The sequence below is a fragment of the Pezoporus occidentalis genome, unplaced genomic scaffold (assembly GCF_034315485.1).
Source record: "Pezoporus occidentalis ecotype Australia unplaced genomic scaffold, CSIRO_AGI_Poc_V1 ctg21, whole genome shotgun sequence".
Taxonomy (NCBI): Eukaryota; Metazoa; Chordata; class Aves; order Psittaciformes; family Psittacidae; genus Pezoporus; species Pezoporus occidentalis.
The window spans coordinates 6,029,920-6,045,569 of NW_026913964.1; the positions used below are offsets into that span (position 1 = coordinate 6,029,920).

General features: G+C 38.4%; 1 protein-coding gene across 12 annotated transcripts in view; it reads left to right on the forward strand.

The window, feature by feature from the left end:
* The window catches only part of MEIS2 (Meis homeobox 2), a 175,549-nt gene that overhangs the window by 14,378 nt on the left and 145,521 nt on the right, over nucleotides 1-15,650 (forward strand). For all 12 annotated transcript variants that reach the window (XM_062619342.1, XM_062619344.1, XM_062619341.1 and 9 more), the window contains one exon: nucleotides 2,142-2,256. In XM_062619342.1, coding sequence (XP_062475326.1) covers nucleotides 2,142-2,256 — 115 coding nt within the window. The remainder of the gene's footprint in view (nucleotides 1-2,141; nucleotides 2,257-15,650) is intronic.

The window sequence follows — 15,650 nt, forward strand, 5'->3', positions numbered from 1 at the left end:
TTTTTTTTTTTAAATGAAACAGTGGGGGATTGCAATATTAATAGTGATTTCTGAGATCTAATTAATACCACAACCTCAGTGAATATAAAATGCTAATTTTTGGTTTGTGTTTTGTTTTTTTTTCCTTTTGTGGTTCCGTGTGAGGAAAAGTAAATCAGTACCTCTAGGTTTTGGAAGGGGGTGGGGGTTTTGTGCCATAAGTGCTGTTGTGCTGTATGTTGCGCTGACAGGTTAGGCTAATTTTAAATCCTGGACTGTCTTCTGATTTTACTCATATCTCCTTCCCATGGAATCATGTACTTGGGTGCACGTGTGTGTCTGTGTAAGGTGAAGGGGATTTGGATCCTTCTTACTTTTTTGTCACCTAGGGCTTTGCTGGGAGCCTTTTGAAGTTGTGAGCTCTTCCCTTTGTCTCTGCTGCGCTCTGGGTCAGGACCGTTAGATTTATGTTACTGGGTATTGTAGCAAGCCGTTATTTGGCAGTTCTATTTTGCATTGCTATAGAGCATGTGGTACTAATCAGTGGTAGGAGATTACTTTGAGATGTTTCAATATATATTTTGGGACCTGATTCCAATCACACTTACACTGAATTTTACAATGGGCAAATCGGTTGATTTTGTTGAACTTATTCCTACTACACGTCAGGGTAGATGAGGTCAGAATCAGTCGTGCTCAAAGAACTTACTCAAGCCTGTAGCTTGCTGCTTCCAGGATTTCCACGTGCTTTAATAGTCTGGTGTTATTTCACAATGAAGATTTAAGACATACTCAAACCTCAGAAGCAATTTTGTTTTGGTTTTGGGTTTTTCAGTTGTTTTGGATTATTTTGTTTTTGTTTTTTTTTTGGGGGGAGGATTTTTTGTTTGCTTTTTGTTGAATTATTATAATGCACTTGATTTAACTTGCCACATACAGGTGACAAGTAATGCAGGTCCAGCCCCTAGTCTGATCTGTTTCATGTGTTCTTGCTCTCTTTTTCTGCCAGAGGAAATTCCATCTCTTGCCTGCCTTCATGTGGTGCTGATAAAGCTCTTCCTGTACAGTAAAATTCCTGTTTTCCTTTAAGCAACAGCAGGGTATTGGGAATGATCAGGAAAGGGGAGGAGGACAGGAGGAGAATACACTCAACAAAGTAGCACTAAACTGTAACATTCAGTTTTCCTCACTTAGTCATTTAAATAGCAGCTCCTCGCCCCGGGAAAGCCAATACCTAATAAATTAGAAAGCATGCATGAATTATGTGACTAAAGAACAGTAGTTGAGGCCTTACTTAGCCAAGTTTTGCAAACTTCATATGTCTGTCTTTTGCATTCCCTTTTGTCATGTTTTATGCATAGTAATGTAGAGAGAATACATAAAAATCACTATACATGTTATTTTATATAATCACCTGGTGGTTATTCTTGACACACTTGTAAGTGAACTGTTAGAGTGATACACCTAGAAAGTCTTTTGAAATGTGTCATATCAAGGTGCTAGTGGGGGGGTGAGGAAGTATCTTCCCTGGTATGTAACATCTTTCAGAGAAAGCTTGCTTTTTTCCTCACAACTTTGCATTTGTTTGAAATTTTCCAGCATTCAAATGGGTGAGAGAGAGGGTAGGGTGTGAGGACATGCCCCTCTCCCATACACATTCTCCTCTGCTTCTTGAAACAGTTTTTCTCCTCTTCCTCTCCCCTCCCATCTCTAGTCAGTATGCAAAAACAAAGTGAGGAGAGATAGTTTGCATACCAAGTATCTTGATTTTAATGTGAACACCTAGTGTCATAAATGTGCAGGTTGATGCTCATCCCCTACCCTTCTGTATAGGTCATTAAGAAACTTTTTTTTTCTTACTCTATTGAAATATTCTTCTGCAGAACTATTTAAAAATTAAATCCAGACCAGTATTTGGAAAATTTAAAAAAGAAAAATATCTGTCATTTATTTCACCAACTAAACCTTTGTACCTTCTCTGCTTATCTTTGCTGAAAAATTATTACACTGTGCAAACAGTATTGGTGTTTGACACATTTCACAAATGCTAATGTGTATGCTTTTCCCCCCTCCTCCCCTTTTCTCCTGGTTTTCTTTCTGTTCTTCATTTGCTTCATTGGAATGGGAACTGTCGAAAAAATTCCTTGGCACTCTGACGCCAGAATCCTTCATCTTGGAGAGACCACGATGATGCAACCTCAACGCACTCGGCAGGCACACCGGGGCCCTCCAGCGGGGGCCACGCTTCCCAGAGTGGAGACAACAGCAGCGAGCAAGGTAAAAGGTCAAACTTTTTTCCCTCCGCAAAGTAGGCATGACTAAAATAACTCCAGCTTTTTTTATTATATCAGTACATCTGCCTTAGAGTAAACATGGAGTGGCAGACTTGCAGTATAATCAGCTGTAACTTAGGGAGACGGTATTTCCTTTTCCTAACCTACTTAGCTGCATTTTACTATTATTTCAGAGTGAAATATCTAATCTTCAAACAAGCTTTGTAATAACAATTGATTAGTTCTGCCAATTCCTTTACAAATTTGGTTATCTACAGTTTATTTTTGTGTGGTGTAAGTAAATATAATGACAGACATGCTTTCCAGCTGTGATGCAGTTGTTTGAGCTGGGTTATAGATGGAGAATTCAGCCTGTGGTGTTCACTGGGGAAGTGACTCCTATGTAAGATTTTGAAGCTGCTAAATTATCTAAAGTAGAAGCAAAGCTTGAACTGAACAGAAAAATGTTTATTGCAATGTTTGCTTGTACAAATTTGCTTCTGCTTCTGAAAATCTGGATTCAGAATGGTAAAGAGAGAGGTACCTGAACTGTAAAACCTCTGCTGCATCTATACAGTGAAGCCTTCTTATGGGTTTGGGAGGTTTGATTATTATTTCAGAGTTTTTTGTTTTATTTCCTACTGAATTGCACCTTGTGTGTGGTCATTTGCATCCATTCTGAGTGAGTGTCAAAGTCTGTCATTCTGATATGATAGTGTGTTACACTTGCTTGTTAGAAGTGACTCCAGAAAGTATAAGAATCAAGCCTCAAGTGCTAAAAGTTGGGAAAGATGGTCTACTGTCGCTCTTGGATCAAATTGGAATTGATTTTTTTAAAACCAAAGTTTAAGGTGAGCTCTGTTCTTGGTTTTGTTTTTTTTTTTTGTAAACATGTAAGTCTTAGCTAGCAAGACGTTACCTTTACAAGGTCTTATGATATGCTTCCTCCGCCTTGTCCATCTGCAACATTTTGCCACTCTGTTTCCCCCACTTGGGGATTATGCGTGCCAAACAGATCCAGCTGAGAGGTTTGCTATCCTACTGGCTGTGTGGGATTCCAAAACTGGAGAGAGAAGCAGCCTGCGGGGTGAGAGCTGTGCTGACTAGCCTTGCACTGCAGGCTGCTTCCCACCACAGTATTTGCCACGCTTAGGCAGCAGAGCAGATATGTGATTTCATGTCTCTCACGTGGCCCACTGTTTGGCACAGAGCTCCATCCCCTTGTCTGTCTCACGATCTGGTGTCATACCCGTTGTGATTCTAGGAACTTGCAAAGTTTGTTTCTGGTAGAGTGGTTTGGGTTTGTCTCCTATTTGTATGAATTGTTTATACATTTGTTAAACTTATTGCTGATAAAATGCAACCATGGCACAAGGTGTGATCCAGCTCCAATATGAATCACATGGAATTTTTTTCTGTGTGATTGGATTAGAGCTGTACCAAGCCCAGTGTGAACCATTACGGCTTCATCAGCTAATAAAGGGAGAGCTTGACGGCTAAGCAATGAATAGGTGTTATGTCTGTTAGCTGGCCATCCATTATATATTGTGGCTAAGATGCTTCGTGTAGCAGATGATCATTTGCATACTCAAAAACGATTCCTTTTAGTTGTCTTCCACAGTGTTTTCATTCCATGCTTAGGGAAGAAATTTCTCACACCTGTATCTCCACTCTGCACCAGCAACACTTCAGAAATGAGAAGAGTTTCTTCATTGAGCCATGCTTGCTCTAAATAAATACCTTGTATTGACATCCAGAGATCTTGCACTTCACTAGTCTCTGATTTCCTGTAACGTAACTCGGGGTGCTCGACAAGTATTGCTAAGCATAAGAAAAAATAGCTGATGACACCTGCGCCAACCTCCCATTAGAGACTGAGGTTTCTGGTAATATGTACAATTTAAACCTGTTACACTCATTTCTGCAGAAGGAGAACAACTGCTGAAGAGCCAGAAATCAGTCACTAGTGCTGCACAGTCTAGCAGGTTAAAACATCGCTAGTATGCTTCCTTTTGTGCTCAGCTGGGCCTTTTAAAGGAAAGCAGTCGTCCAGGGGCAAATCAGCATTCCACTCAGCCGCTGTCAGCTGAAAGATGTATGATCCTACAGCAGCGGCAAAATTCCCACTGGAGACAGCTTTGGATTGCTCTCCCCCCTCAGCCTTGGGAGAGACTAAACAGAGGGAGTCCTGTATTGAGTTTTCCTCGTTTCCTTGAGAGGGAGCAGGATTTACTTCATAACTTGTGAACTAGCAGCGAGTCAGTCCCAGGCAATACCAAGATGGGTGGATGCCCTCTGGAGCTATTCAGGTGCAGTTACTTTTTGGGGTTAACTTGGTTTCACAAATGAAGGTTTCATTCAAGACCTTCCACAAATGCTGCTTCCCATATAACACTTGCCCCAAAGGATTTCTTGGGAATGGGAGCTCGTTAGAGAATATTGAGTTACATTAGCAACTTATGGTCTCCTTCACTGATGCCTGGTGGCAGCAGAGATTGATTCAAGCTACAGTCAGTCTCTTCTGGCTCTTGAGAACACTCTTTCCAGGGGTCTCTGCTTTCCTTAAGTCTATGATGTATGGCTTGTGATTATATTTTTTTGGGTGGGGAGGTGTGGTGGTAGAAAGCAGTTGGGTGAGTGATGACATAATTTTTGTGGGCTTTCTCTGTGTGAGGTCTATCTATTTATTACACAGGAGAATCCACCCATAATTCTTAAAGGTATAGGCATTTTGTCTGTTTATGGAGGACAGTTTCTCCACAACAGTGAGTGACTGCCCTTTGGCATCAAAAGGGTTAATCTAGTTGGTGTCTGATATTATTATAAACATGCTGGCATTTAAAGAGTTAAAAAAGGAGCCTTCAGGCAGTAAATGTTGAAAGATTATCCTAATTTTATTAGTGATGAGTGTCTATGTTGTTCTTAACACGTCACCTCACTTGTTCAACAGAGAACTAAGCTATACAACTTATTGATCATCTAGCAAACCAAAGTACTAGAGACCTGTAATCTACCAGGCATTTATTGACTTATTCCAGTTTAGCTCCACAAATGTAGATCAACGCTGTGCAATACCATTTTAAAGATTAGTAAGTGTGTAGTGTGCCTGATCAACTTTCCCCCTGCCATGGGAAGAGTTGAATATATCCAATAATAAAAATAAAACACTCTAAACATCTTGCAAAGGGGAAAAAGAAGAAGCTGATTTAATGGTCTAATGAGGCCATCTTCCAGAGACTTGTTTTGTGTAGGGCTTGCTTTGACCTTTCACTTTGCTCAGGAGCCCAACGCTTCATTTTTCACATTCTTGCAATTACGTTAACGCTTCAAGCATTTCTGACTCCAAGTCAGCTAGCAACACCAGGCATAACTCAACACTGTGAGTTTTTCTCCTCTCTGTAGATTCATTAACAGGTCACCGGGGTCCCAACTGAAATTTAAAACTGACTGGTTCTGTTGGGTTAGCTGAGTTATAGCAAGGGAGATGGCAGGAAAGGGGCTAAGAGAAAGGGAGGGGAGAGAGAAGACCCTGGGGTTTTTGCCAGGGAATACATGTGTAAAAACCCTAAGTGGAAGATTAAAAGGTGTGTGTAGCTTTATCATCCACCCTTTTCTTTGGAGCAGGGAAAAACACATCTGAAAGTCTTCTGGGGTATTGTGTTTTCCTTATTCTTTGTGAAACAAAGTGAAAACAGCCACTGCCTTTACATGCAAGGCTAAATGACATCTAGAATTCTTCATGAGTTTGTACCCCAGTGATGGATATGATGCTCCCAGACTTTAATTCCTATTTAATCTCTTTATGGGATATTTCAAATAATATGTCAGATTATGCATGAAAAGTGGGAAATAAATCTTTTTAAGGTTTAAAAACATGTGGTCTACAGGAAAGCACTAGGGAATAGTTTCAATTTTATATTTTATGATACTGGGACTGTATACCTGATTTGTCATATTCTTAGTTCAGTCACTCAAAGGGCCTGATTCAGCCAAGCCAGATGAAAGCTGTGTTCTTTCAGGACCTTTCAGGAAGTTCAGCATCTTTTTAGGATTAGGCCTGGGGTGATAAACTTGACCATAAGTGAGAAGCCAGAAACAAGAAACTTCTTCTAAGTTATGCAGCAGTAAAAATACAAATGGGCATCACATCCACTTTGCTTTACCCATGTGAGTAGTTTATTGTTGTATGGGTTTTTTGATTCGGTGTGGGTTGTTGTTTTTTTTTTTTTTGTGTTTTTTTTTTAATGGAACTACTTGTGCTGAATGAAGATCTGCCCCTTTATATGTAATATAGGCTACTCTCTAGAGCAATATTTTAAAGTAGTTTTGAAACACTTTTCTGACAGCTTGATGTTTGGCCCACAGATTTGGCCACAATAGTTTTCTGTGGCAAAGACTTATCATCTGGTCTGGGGCAAGGTCCACTAAGCTATTAGCTGCAATTATGTGTTCATCCCAGGTTACGTCTCTGGATTAATGCATGTTGGAAAAATTAGGTAGTATACTTCTCCATTATATACCATCTTGTAATAATTATAGTATACAAATCAAATCTGTTTACAAAACTAGCTGATAATGCCCAAAGGCCTGTCCTGGTATAGAAACTCTACTGAAAACTCTGTAAAGCTTTGAACCAAACTCCAATAGGTAGGAAAAGGAGAAGGATAAGTTGTTGTTAACAAAATAACACACTCATGCAAAGTCTCCGAAAACTTAATATCCAAAAGCTAATGCTACAACTTCTTTTTCCTAGTTCTGTGTGTATATGTAAGCCTGCTGAAGCTAGTATACATATTTATCATAAGAATTCAGAATATATTTTTATTTCTTTGTATTTTTACCTACAAAGCTATAGGGTATGGTTTTATTGGAAAAGAGCCACTTTTTGTAAGAAAGGAAATTCCTAATAGAAGTGCTCAAATATCCAGACTGTGAAAAATCAAACTTGCTAATAAATAATGCTTCACTGGAGAGGCATTATGTCAGAAGGCACAGCTCTCATAAAGGTGAACTGTATAAAGTATGAAAAACTCTTAAAGAACAATGACTTTTTTCAGCTGAGGAAGATGCAGGAAGAGAGTAGCCCTTATTAATTCATCTTTTCCTTTCAAGTTTGAGGGGCCCGTCCTTGTGTTGATATGTATGAGTAATTCCCATTAATGGTGATGGGAGTTATGCATGTGCACTGACAGAAGAATAGACCCCTTAGTGTTCAAAGCACATGAAATTTACATTTTTTCCATTGCTGTAATTGAGATGTTGACAAATTGGAGAGTATTGATTAGCCTTTGTTTTAAGTATTTCTTGCCAAGTTTGCTTTATTTTTTCATGGTTTGAACAATGGTGTGGGTTCAGCAGCAATGAATAATAAGGATAGACTAAAGATAACTTTGTATTTCAATATTTTGATGTGCCAATATAAAATAAATTCTTAGGCAAATGGAATATGTTGTTTTAATCATTAGCTATGCATGAAAGAAAAATTGATGTTGACATCTTAGCTGTAAAATCGTTGTAATGGGGCCTTCCTTACAATTCATTTTTGTAAAATTCATTTTGTACATTTTGCAGCAATTGAACAATCCCTGCACTGTGAATAGGCAGAATTCCCAGAAATACTGAGACAGTTGGCCCAGTAACTGCTGAGCTCACACTGCACACCACATGCACATTAACCATAATGATGCCAGAACCAGCTTAGCTAAATATAGTCACATTTTAGTATCCTCACATCCTGTCTTTTCTTCCTATTACGTGAACAAATACATCTTTTTGCAGTTTCTATTTGACTGTTGGGGTTGCTGAACATTTATGTCCCTATTCTCTATTCCATAAATAGTATTGAAATGTCATAGTGAATCTTTGCTTCACTATACAGTTTTGCTAATAATCTGGCTGGTGGCAATTGCAGATTGCTCACATTTTGTTAAACTAAAGCTTAGAATGGGGAAGGTGGTGGTTTAACATATACTTGTATTTAAGGTTCTTACCTCACTCTTAGCTTTTAATCCATTTAGGGTTTTTATATCTAGGTATAAATAAAAATTTATATATGCATTAGAAATCTTTTAGTTCCATATTTGTGATATATTGTGCTGGGGTTTCAAATTCAGCACAGGAAAACTCTGTCAGTGGAATGTTTTCATAGTAGCAGTAATCTCTTTAAAATAACCCTAAATACAATATGACAGATGCCATCTGGAATAATCTTTTGCTAGTTGCTTTCAAGTTTTATTTTTTCCTACAGCTAAGCTCATCCACAACTGGTCACTTACTGTTACAGTAAACATAGCAAACTTTTTCCTCCTTTTGGTAGGTGAACGTTCAGAGAAAATAACTAAACAATTTTACTTAAGAGATAGTTGCTGTTGAGAGGTTTGCTTCTGACTTCATGTTTCTGGGTGGTTTTAAATATCTGTATGTGTATACATGTGTGTGTATACACGTATATTTATGTATTTGTATTTCAAAATGAAAAAAGTAGAATTCCCCCTTAGGCTGTTCTTCCCATCTCGGATCCTATTCAGCCTAACCCAATTTGCCTCCAAACGTTAGATAACATTCCATTTGCTAAATTATAATTGTATGTTTGTTACAATATTAAAGGTTTCATAACACAACACATTCAAACATACAGTAGCTAGTGCTTAAATGTCTTCCTGTGTTGTTACAGACTGAGTAATTTCTTCCTATATATGCCAAGTTATTTGAAAGATCTAGTGCTGGAATCTCTGGATTTATTTTTTTTTTTTTTTCAACTTAGTCATGTAAAGAGATGTCTCCTGATGCCTGTTAGAGTTTAATTTAGAGTAGTAATTAAACTTGAATACTGCCTCATAAACAAAAGATAAACAATAAACCAGCCACATTCCCTGCTGTTTCATAGCTTTCTTTCCCAGATGTTTTAGCCTGATAATTTTTACATAGTGAACTACCTAGCATGGAGTGCTATGGACAGAGATCAAAGCCTGGTTCTTTATAGTGGGTTTTAAAACTTTTAGTTAATGGAATACTACAGAATTTTCCTTTGTATAGCTGATAAAATTGTCAGATGCTGAAGGACACACATTAATTGACTTTTTAATTCTCTCCCTCTTGTTTAACAAGATGGCACTAATCTAAAAAAAGCCACAAGCTTTATTTTAACTGTTGATGACCAAGACATGTCGTTATTCCTTAATATTAGGGTGCCCGGACAGCGCATTAGAATCCTCTGTGTCATCTTTAAAAAATAAAAATGCCCTTGAAGAAGCTGCTCTCTCCGTGCAACTATGGAAATGTTCACAGTGGAAGGCCTTTAATTTTTCAAACTGCTCCTCAGGCTGCCGGATCTTGTGTGTCCATCTCTGGACTGCTTCTCTGTCAGCCATGATCTTTCTAATTGCCAGGTACTAGTAGGCCATTCAGCTGCAGAAGCCATGTTATTTTCACTGGGTGGGGTAATTACTGAAAGCTGAGAATAGCTGCACTGAAGACACAGGGATACTTTCATGATCCCATTAGCATAAGAGAGGGTAAATTATTCATGCCAAGTGAGGATTCTATGGGGAAAAGTATAGTTAATGCACATAGTTTTTAAATGTATCCCTTTCTGCTCCGAGACTAAATTCTGGTTGGATTCAGTTCTCAGACATTTACGGGAAAGCTCTAGTGGCATGTTAGACGCAGTTCATCTCTCTCTGTTTGCAGCGCTCTCAACAGAGATCATCTGGCAAAGATCCAAAAGGTGATTAAACAAAATGATCAGCTCTTGTTGCTGTGTTACATGTCCAATACTCTGGATTAAAAAACATGACCCACAACATTCAGCTAACATCCTTTTTTTTTTCTTCCTCTTTCCCCTTCCCCTGTAAGAATTCAGATGGTCCACAAATGTCTATGCCATCTTTGTGTCCTTATGGCCCATAATCATGAACAGGTTGTGCAAATGACTCTTTCTGTAACACGGTCTGTTCCAGCAGCATAGAAACATTTCATATTAATTGGGTCAGTCTAATGTTCATAATGACATGGGAAAAATTACCCAAATGCATTCGTATAGTAAACACTTCAAATGTGCCTTTCTTCTATTAGAAAGTGAAATTTGACATCAGGCTCATGTGGCTGATTTATTTTTTAAGATGGAAGAAAATCAAAGCTTGACACTTAATCTGCTGAAAATAGTTTAAAGTCCCTTCCAACAAAAAAAAAAGGGGGGGGGGCAGGCGGATATGGGCTGTGGTTTAACACCACAATCAGGGATGAATTTACAGTGCTTTTCAGAAGAGTACTCCCTTATCATAAACAAGCTGATAATCACACTGAATCTAACTCCCAATTAGCTGTTTCTTTCCTCACAGAGAGCAGTGTACATGTCCTCCTTAAGCCGTGATATGTTGCCGTTGAGTCAGACAGAACATTTGTACAACTTATGTCATATTCGGAATTTAAGGATTAACACTATATGCTTACCAGAAAACCCAGCTAATCAGCAAGGTAATTTTTCAAACCAATCACTTCAGTGCCTGAGTTAAGGTAAAAATGCCAAGACTGTGAATAGGGGACATATGTATCTTATCTTTTTGGGGTTGCACCAAATGCCAAGTACTAGTGTAAATTCAACAGAAACCAGATATTGTTGGAAAGTAATTAAAGAAATATTGAGAGTAAACCTACCATATGAGTGAAATATTTGTAGGCCCACTTTGTTGCATGCAAACAATTCGTATGGAATTGAACAGTGTTTCTTTCTCTTTTACTTCTTGAGTTGTACTTTGTTAAACATGACAGAGGAAACACTTCTGTGTATTCAGCCATAGTGTTGGAGGGATCTTCTTCAAGCTGAAGATGTTTGCAGTCCAAAATCAGTAGGTTTACTTAAAGGAGAAATCTATTAATTTAAAAAGAATTTTTAAAAAAAGAAGAGAAAATATAAAGCCTCCAAACCTGGGCCAAGAAAAATAAAACTCCACTTTTGAAAGTTTAAAAGATCCAGTGATGCTGTCAGCTCTCTTTACTGTGCAAGGTTGTTGTGGTTTAACCCCAGCCAGCAACTAAGCCGCACACAGCCGCTTGCTCCCTCCCCCCTGGCAGTATGGGAGAGAGACTCAGAAGAGTAAAAGTAAGAAAACTCATTGGTTGAGATAAAGACAGTTTAATGGATAAAGTGAAAGCTGTGCATGCAAGCAAAACAAGGAAATAATTCACTGCTTTCTATCAGCAGGTAGGTGTTCAGCCATCTCCAGGAAATGAGGGCTCCATCGCATGTCACAGTTACTTTGGAAGACAAGCACTGTAACTCTGAATGTCCCACTTCTTCCTTCTTCCCCCAGATTTATAAACTGACCATGGTGCCATATAGTACAGAATTCCCCTTGGGTCAGTTGGGGTCAGCTGTCCCAGCTGCGTCCCCTCCCAACCTCTTGTGCACCCCCAGCCTACTCACTGGTGGGGTAGAGTGAGGAGCAGAAAAGGCCTTGACCTTGTGTAAGCACTGCTCAGCAGTAATGAAAACATCCCTGTACTATTAACACTGTTTTCAGAAAAAATCCTGAACATAGCCCCATGCTAGCTACCAGAAAGAAAATTAACTCTATCCGAGCCAAAGGCAGCACAGAGGTGAATGCAGTAGGTAAAAGACAGGAAGAACACTTCCAGAATGCTTAGGGAGAGGAGGCCAGGCCAGGCAAGGCAGGGCACCGCACCCCTAGTGTCAGGGCAGCCTGGTAGATGAAAGGGTCCCACATAGCCTTGGGGGCTAAAGGCTATTACAGGGCAACTGATGCTCTGTTATCATGCTGATTTTCAATTGATTTTTGCCAGTACAGTACTTGTTGAAGGCATCAAATACTGTATTATGGCACTACACAGTGTAACCTGTGGGCCTTTTGTCTTTCTGTTTTGTCTTTGCCAAGGAGTACTAACCACTCCATGATTACTCCAGCTTCTGAGCAGCTTTTATATCTGGGGAAATAGGTGAAGGAAATTTGACAGCTATCTTTAGTTGTCTCTTAATGTGATTTGACACATTTGTTTGTAGTTCTGATTTGTCAAACAAGTCTGGTTTTGACTTGGTGTAAAACTTTGCTTTCAATTTGTAAAACTACTTCTCATTTATGTAACTGAGAACAGGGTACTAATAAACCCAGCTCTGATGTCTAAATATACTTTTGTCTTTCTCAAATTGTATGATTCTTTTAATTAACTGGTACTAGAGATTGTTAGATCTGTGAGTGCAGGAAGATTTCTATAGGTTGATGTGAGTAATTTCTCCTATTTTCTAACTTCTTTCTTCACTTAAACTATTGTAGATTTTTTATTCACAAAAAAATTAAGCCATGTACATGTAAGTCTTGATAAACGGAGGATTTTAAAAATCAGATTAGCATCTATATGTTTAGGATATCACCTTCAAATAAATGCTTACCATTTGAACCAGAGGTTTCCACTGGCTTGTGCAAGTCATTGTGCATGCAGTAGATGTAAATGGGTATTTTAAAATGTTTGCAAGAATAAAAATGTACATATGAAAACTAGAAACTTAGACTTGCAGCTTTCTGATGTTATGGGAACTATAATAAAGCAGTATAGTCATATGGATAGGATGACATCAAGAAACAGTGATGGCCATCCTAACTATCCTGCTAGCTCTAGGCATGATCCAAATAGCAAGTATGACCAATGGGAACACATCTGTTAATTTGGTTGCCTGACTGCATCTCCTCAGTTTGTTGCCATGAAGTAAGGATATATCTTTCTACCCAGGAGCAACTAAGTGCAGAACCAAATCTGATACGACTTCATGTAAGTAACATGCCCTCTCTGATGTGCAATTCTTCCCACCTATAATCTGTACAAGGGGCACAAGGGTACTTAGATATTTTGTGAATGGTTTGAAGTGGTCATCTGTTGTCGGACTGCTCTGATACTCCAGCAATGCAGGGTTATGTAGAAAATTCAAGTGCTTTCTTCTATTGGCCTCCCTGAATTTCACAAAAGCAGTGCTGGATATACTGCATTTTTAAATTGAATTGCTTATTTTAACACTTCCTCTTTTTTCAACAAAGGTGAAAATAAGTGAATGAAATAGCCTTTTTGCACAGAACTCTGTATTGTTTTCAATTAATAAGACTTACGAAGTGAACAATGAAAGATGATAGGGTTCTTTAGTGATATCAGCATAACGATGATAAATCTAAAGTAAAGTTTCCAATGTTTAAAAAATTGTTGTATCAGTATATATATATGTATTCCTTGTTTACTAGAGTTTTGGTTGGGTGGCTTGTTTGTTTTGTTTTTCTCTCTCCCTGAACAAGCATAGTAACATAGACTAAAACTACTAACATAGATTAAGACAAGCATAGTAATACACTAATCACTATTAGTCTATATTACATTGCAAACTCCAGATGCTCTAGTCACACTATCTAGTGACTAGAATCACTAAATATGATTCTGTGTTCGTATTTAGGTCTTAGGCATCTACGGGTAATGTTGGATGTTGTAGAACAAGACTGTGCAATACATTGTCATTTTGTGGGGTTTGGGGAGTTGGCTTTTTTTGTGGGAGGGCTGATTTGGTTTGGGGTTTTGTTTTTGTTTTTTTTTTTTAACTATTCTTCTTCTTCTTTAGGATTTTCTTAGTACTCTAGGGCCATAGAACAGGCTGTTTAGTGACCTTGCACATCAGTAGTTCTGTCTTTTAAACATGGATATTGATTTTTCTCATCCTGGCATGAGAAGATCTATCATACCCCCTGCACTGTTGCCTAAGAGTTTTCAGCATGTACACAGGCAGTGGTGGCTAAGAATGAAACCTTAGGGCGTCTGAACTGGCAGCAGTTCCATGAATAGTCTGCTTCATATTCAGAAGGTTTTTGTTAACTATGAAATGCAGTATATCCATTTTGGGGAGAGGGAAAAATTTATAACATTTTGTGTAACTATTTTACTGTTAATACTGCTCTTAGTCTTAAAAAAACATACTGATCTAGATTCAGTAATTTGAGTTTCTACAGAACTTAAAATAACATTTTCAAATGCACCAACTGGGTGTCTTGATCACAGTTACAGCCCTTATGAAAGGTCTGTCTTTTGTTTATGAGTCAGTGGTGGACTGTCCAGAGGTTTAAAGGAAGGGGGTGGAAATCAGTTAAAAACAGTTCTTCCTTCTTGGAGGAAAGAAGAGGAAGACACTATTCACATAAGTTCCTGATCCTTCTTGTGTGGAATCGTAGCAATAACAGGGGCACTGCTGCTTTCAGATATGCAAAGTTTGGGTCAAATGCATCCACATAAATGGAAAAAAACCCATGATTCTCATATCTTAAAAAATAAACAAACAAAAACACCCTAGTAATTTTTTGACAATTCCCATAGAAACTACTGCCATTAAGACTCACAGGATCTACAAAAAGACATCCATAGAAGTCTAATACTTCCTAATATTTCTGAACAAAATTTCATCATGCCTTACATTTTGGAGGACAAATAATAATAAACACCAGATTTTTTATTATTTATACAGGAAATTTTTGAATTACTTTTTTCCTTTGGTGGTTTTGAAATGTTAATGTGAGCCTCAGAGAAAAATTAATTTGTGCTTTCAGTTTAATTAATTTCTTGAAATACTAACACTTATTCAAATCTGCTGGAGAGAATAGACTTATGCAGTAAACTCAAAGTTAACTTTAAGGAATTTGGCTGCTGTTATCTGATTATGCTAAATATAGAAATTCATCTCATGTGCAGGTATGTGTGGAGCTGGAAATAGAAAATTCTTCATTTTCTGCTGTTGTATATGGGTGGCTTATAAGTGACAGCCCCAAAGCTAGTCTGTGTTTGTATTGTTTGTGAAGCTATCTTTACCCCAGCATAAGGAGTGAACACAGGGAAATTGTCTGGTGGCAGAGTTGGCATAATGGCTTGGTGCCCCTATGCCTACCTACAGCCTGGGTAGGGAGCAAAGGAAAGAGAAAGACAAAGTGGTTTCCTGCTGCTCCACTGACTTCCCAGCTGCTCTGAGCCTGAAGTCCATTGTGAACTCCAGATGCTCAAACTTGCGCCAAGTGCTGTCCTGAACTGCCAGCCGCATAACTTGTGGAAAGAGCTCAGATTCTTCTATGGATGGTTACCTTTGTATACCCTTGGCAGTAAACATTTCTCATGCACAGGCTAGGATTGGGGTCTTCTACTTTCTTATGTAAACAGAGCATTTGCTATAGCTGACAAGGATTGCTGGATCAGCCATGAAAGTGAGAGAGGGGAATTCAGAAAATTCTCTATTAAGATGTGATTTGTACCATGAAATTTTTTGACAACCCTGGCACTTAGATCGGTAAAGAGTGTTTTTTTCCTTATAATCTTGAGTTATGCCCACCATCTTATTGTGGCTACACTTGTTTAAGCAATTACATTTGT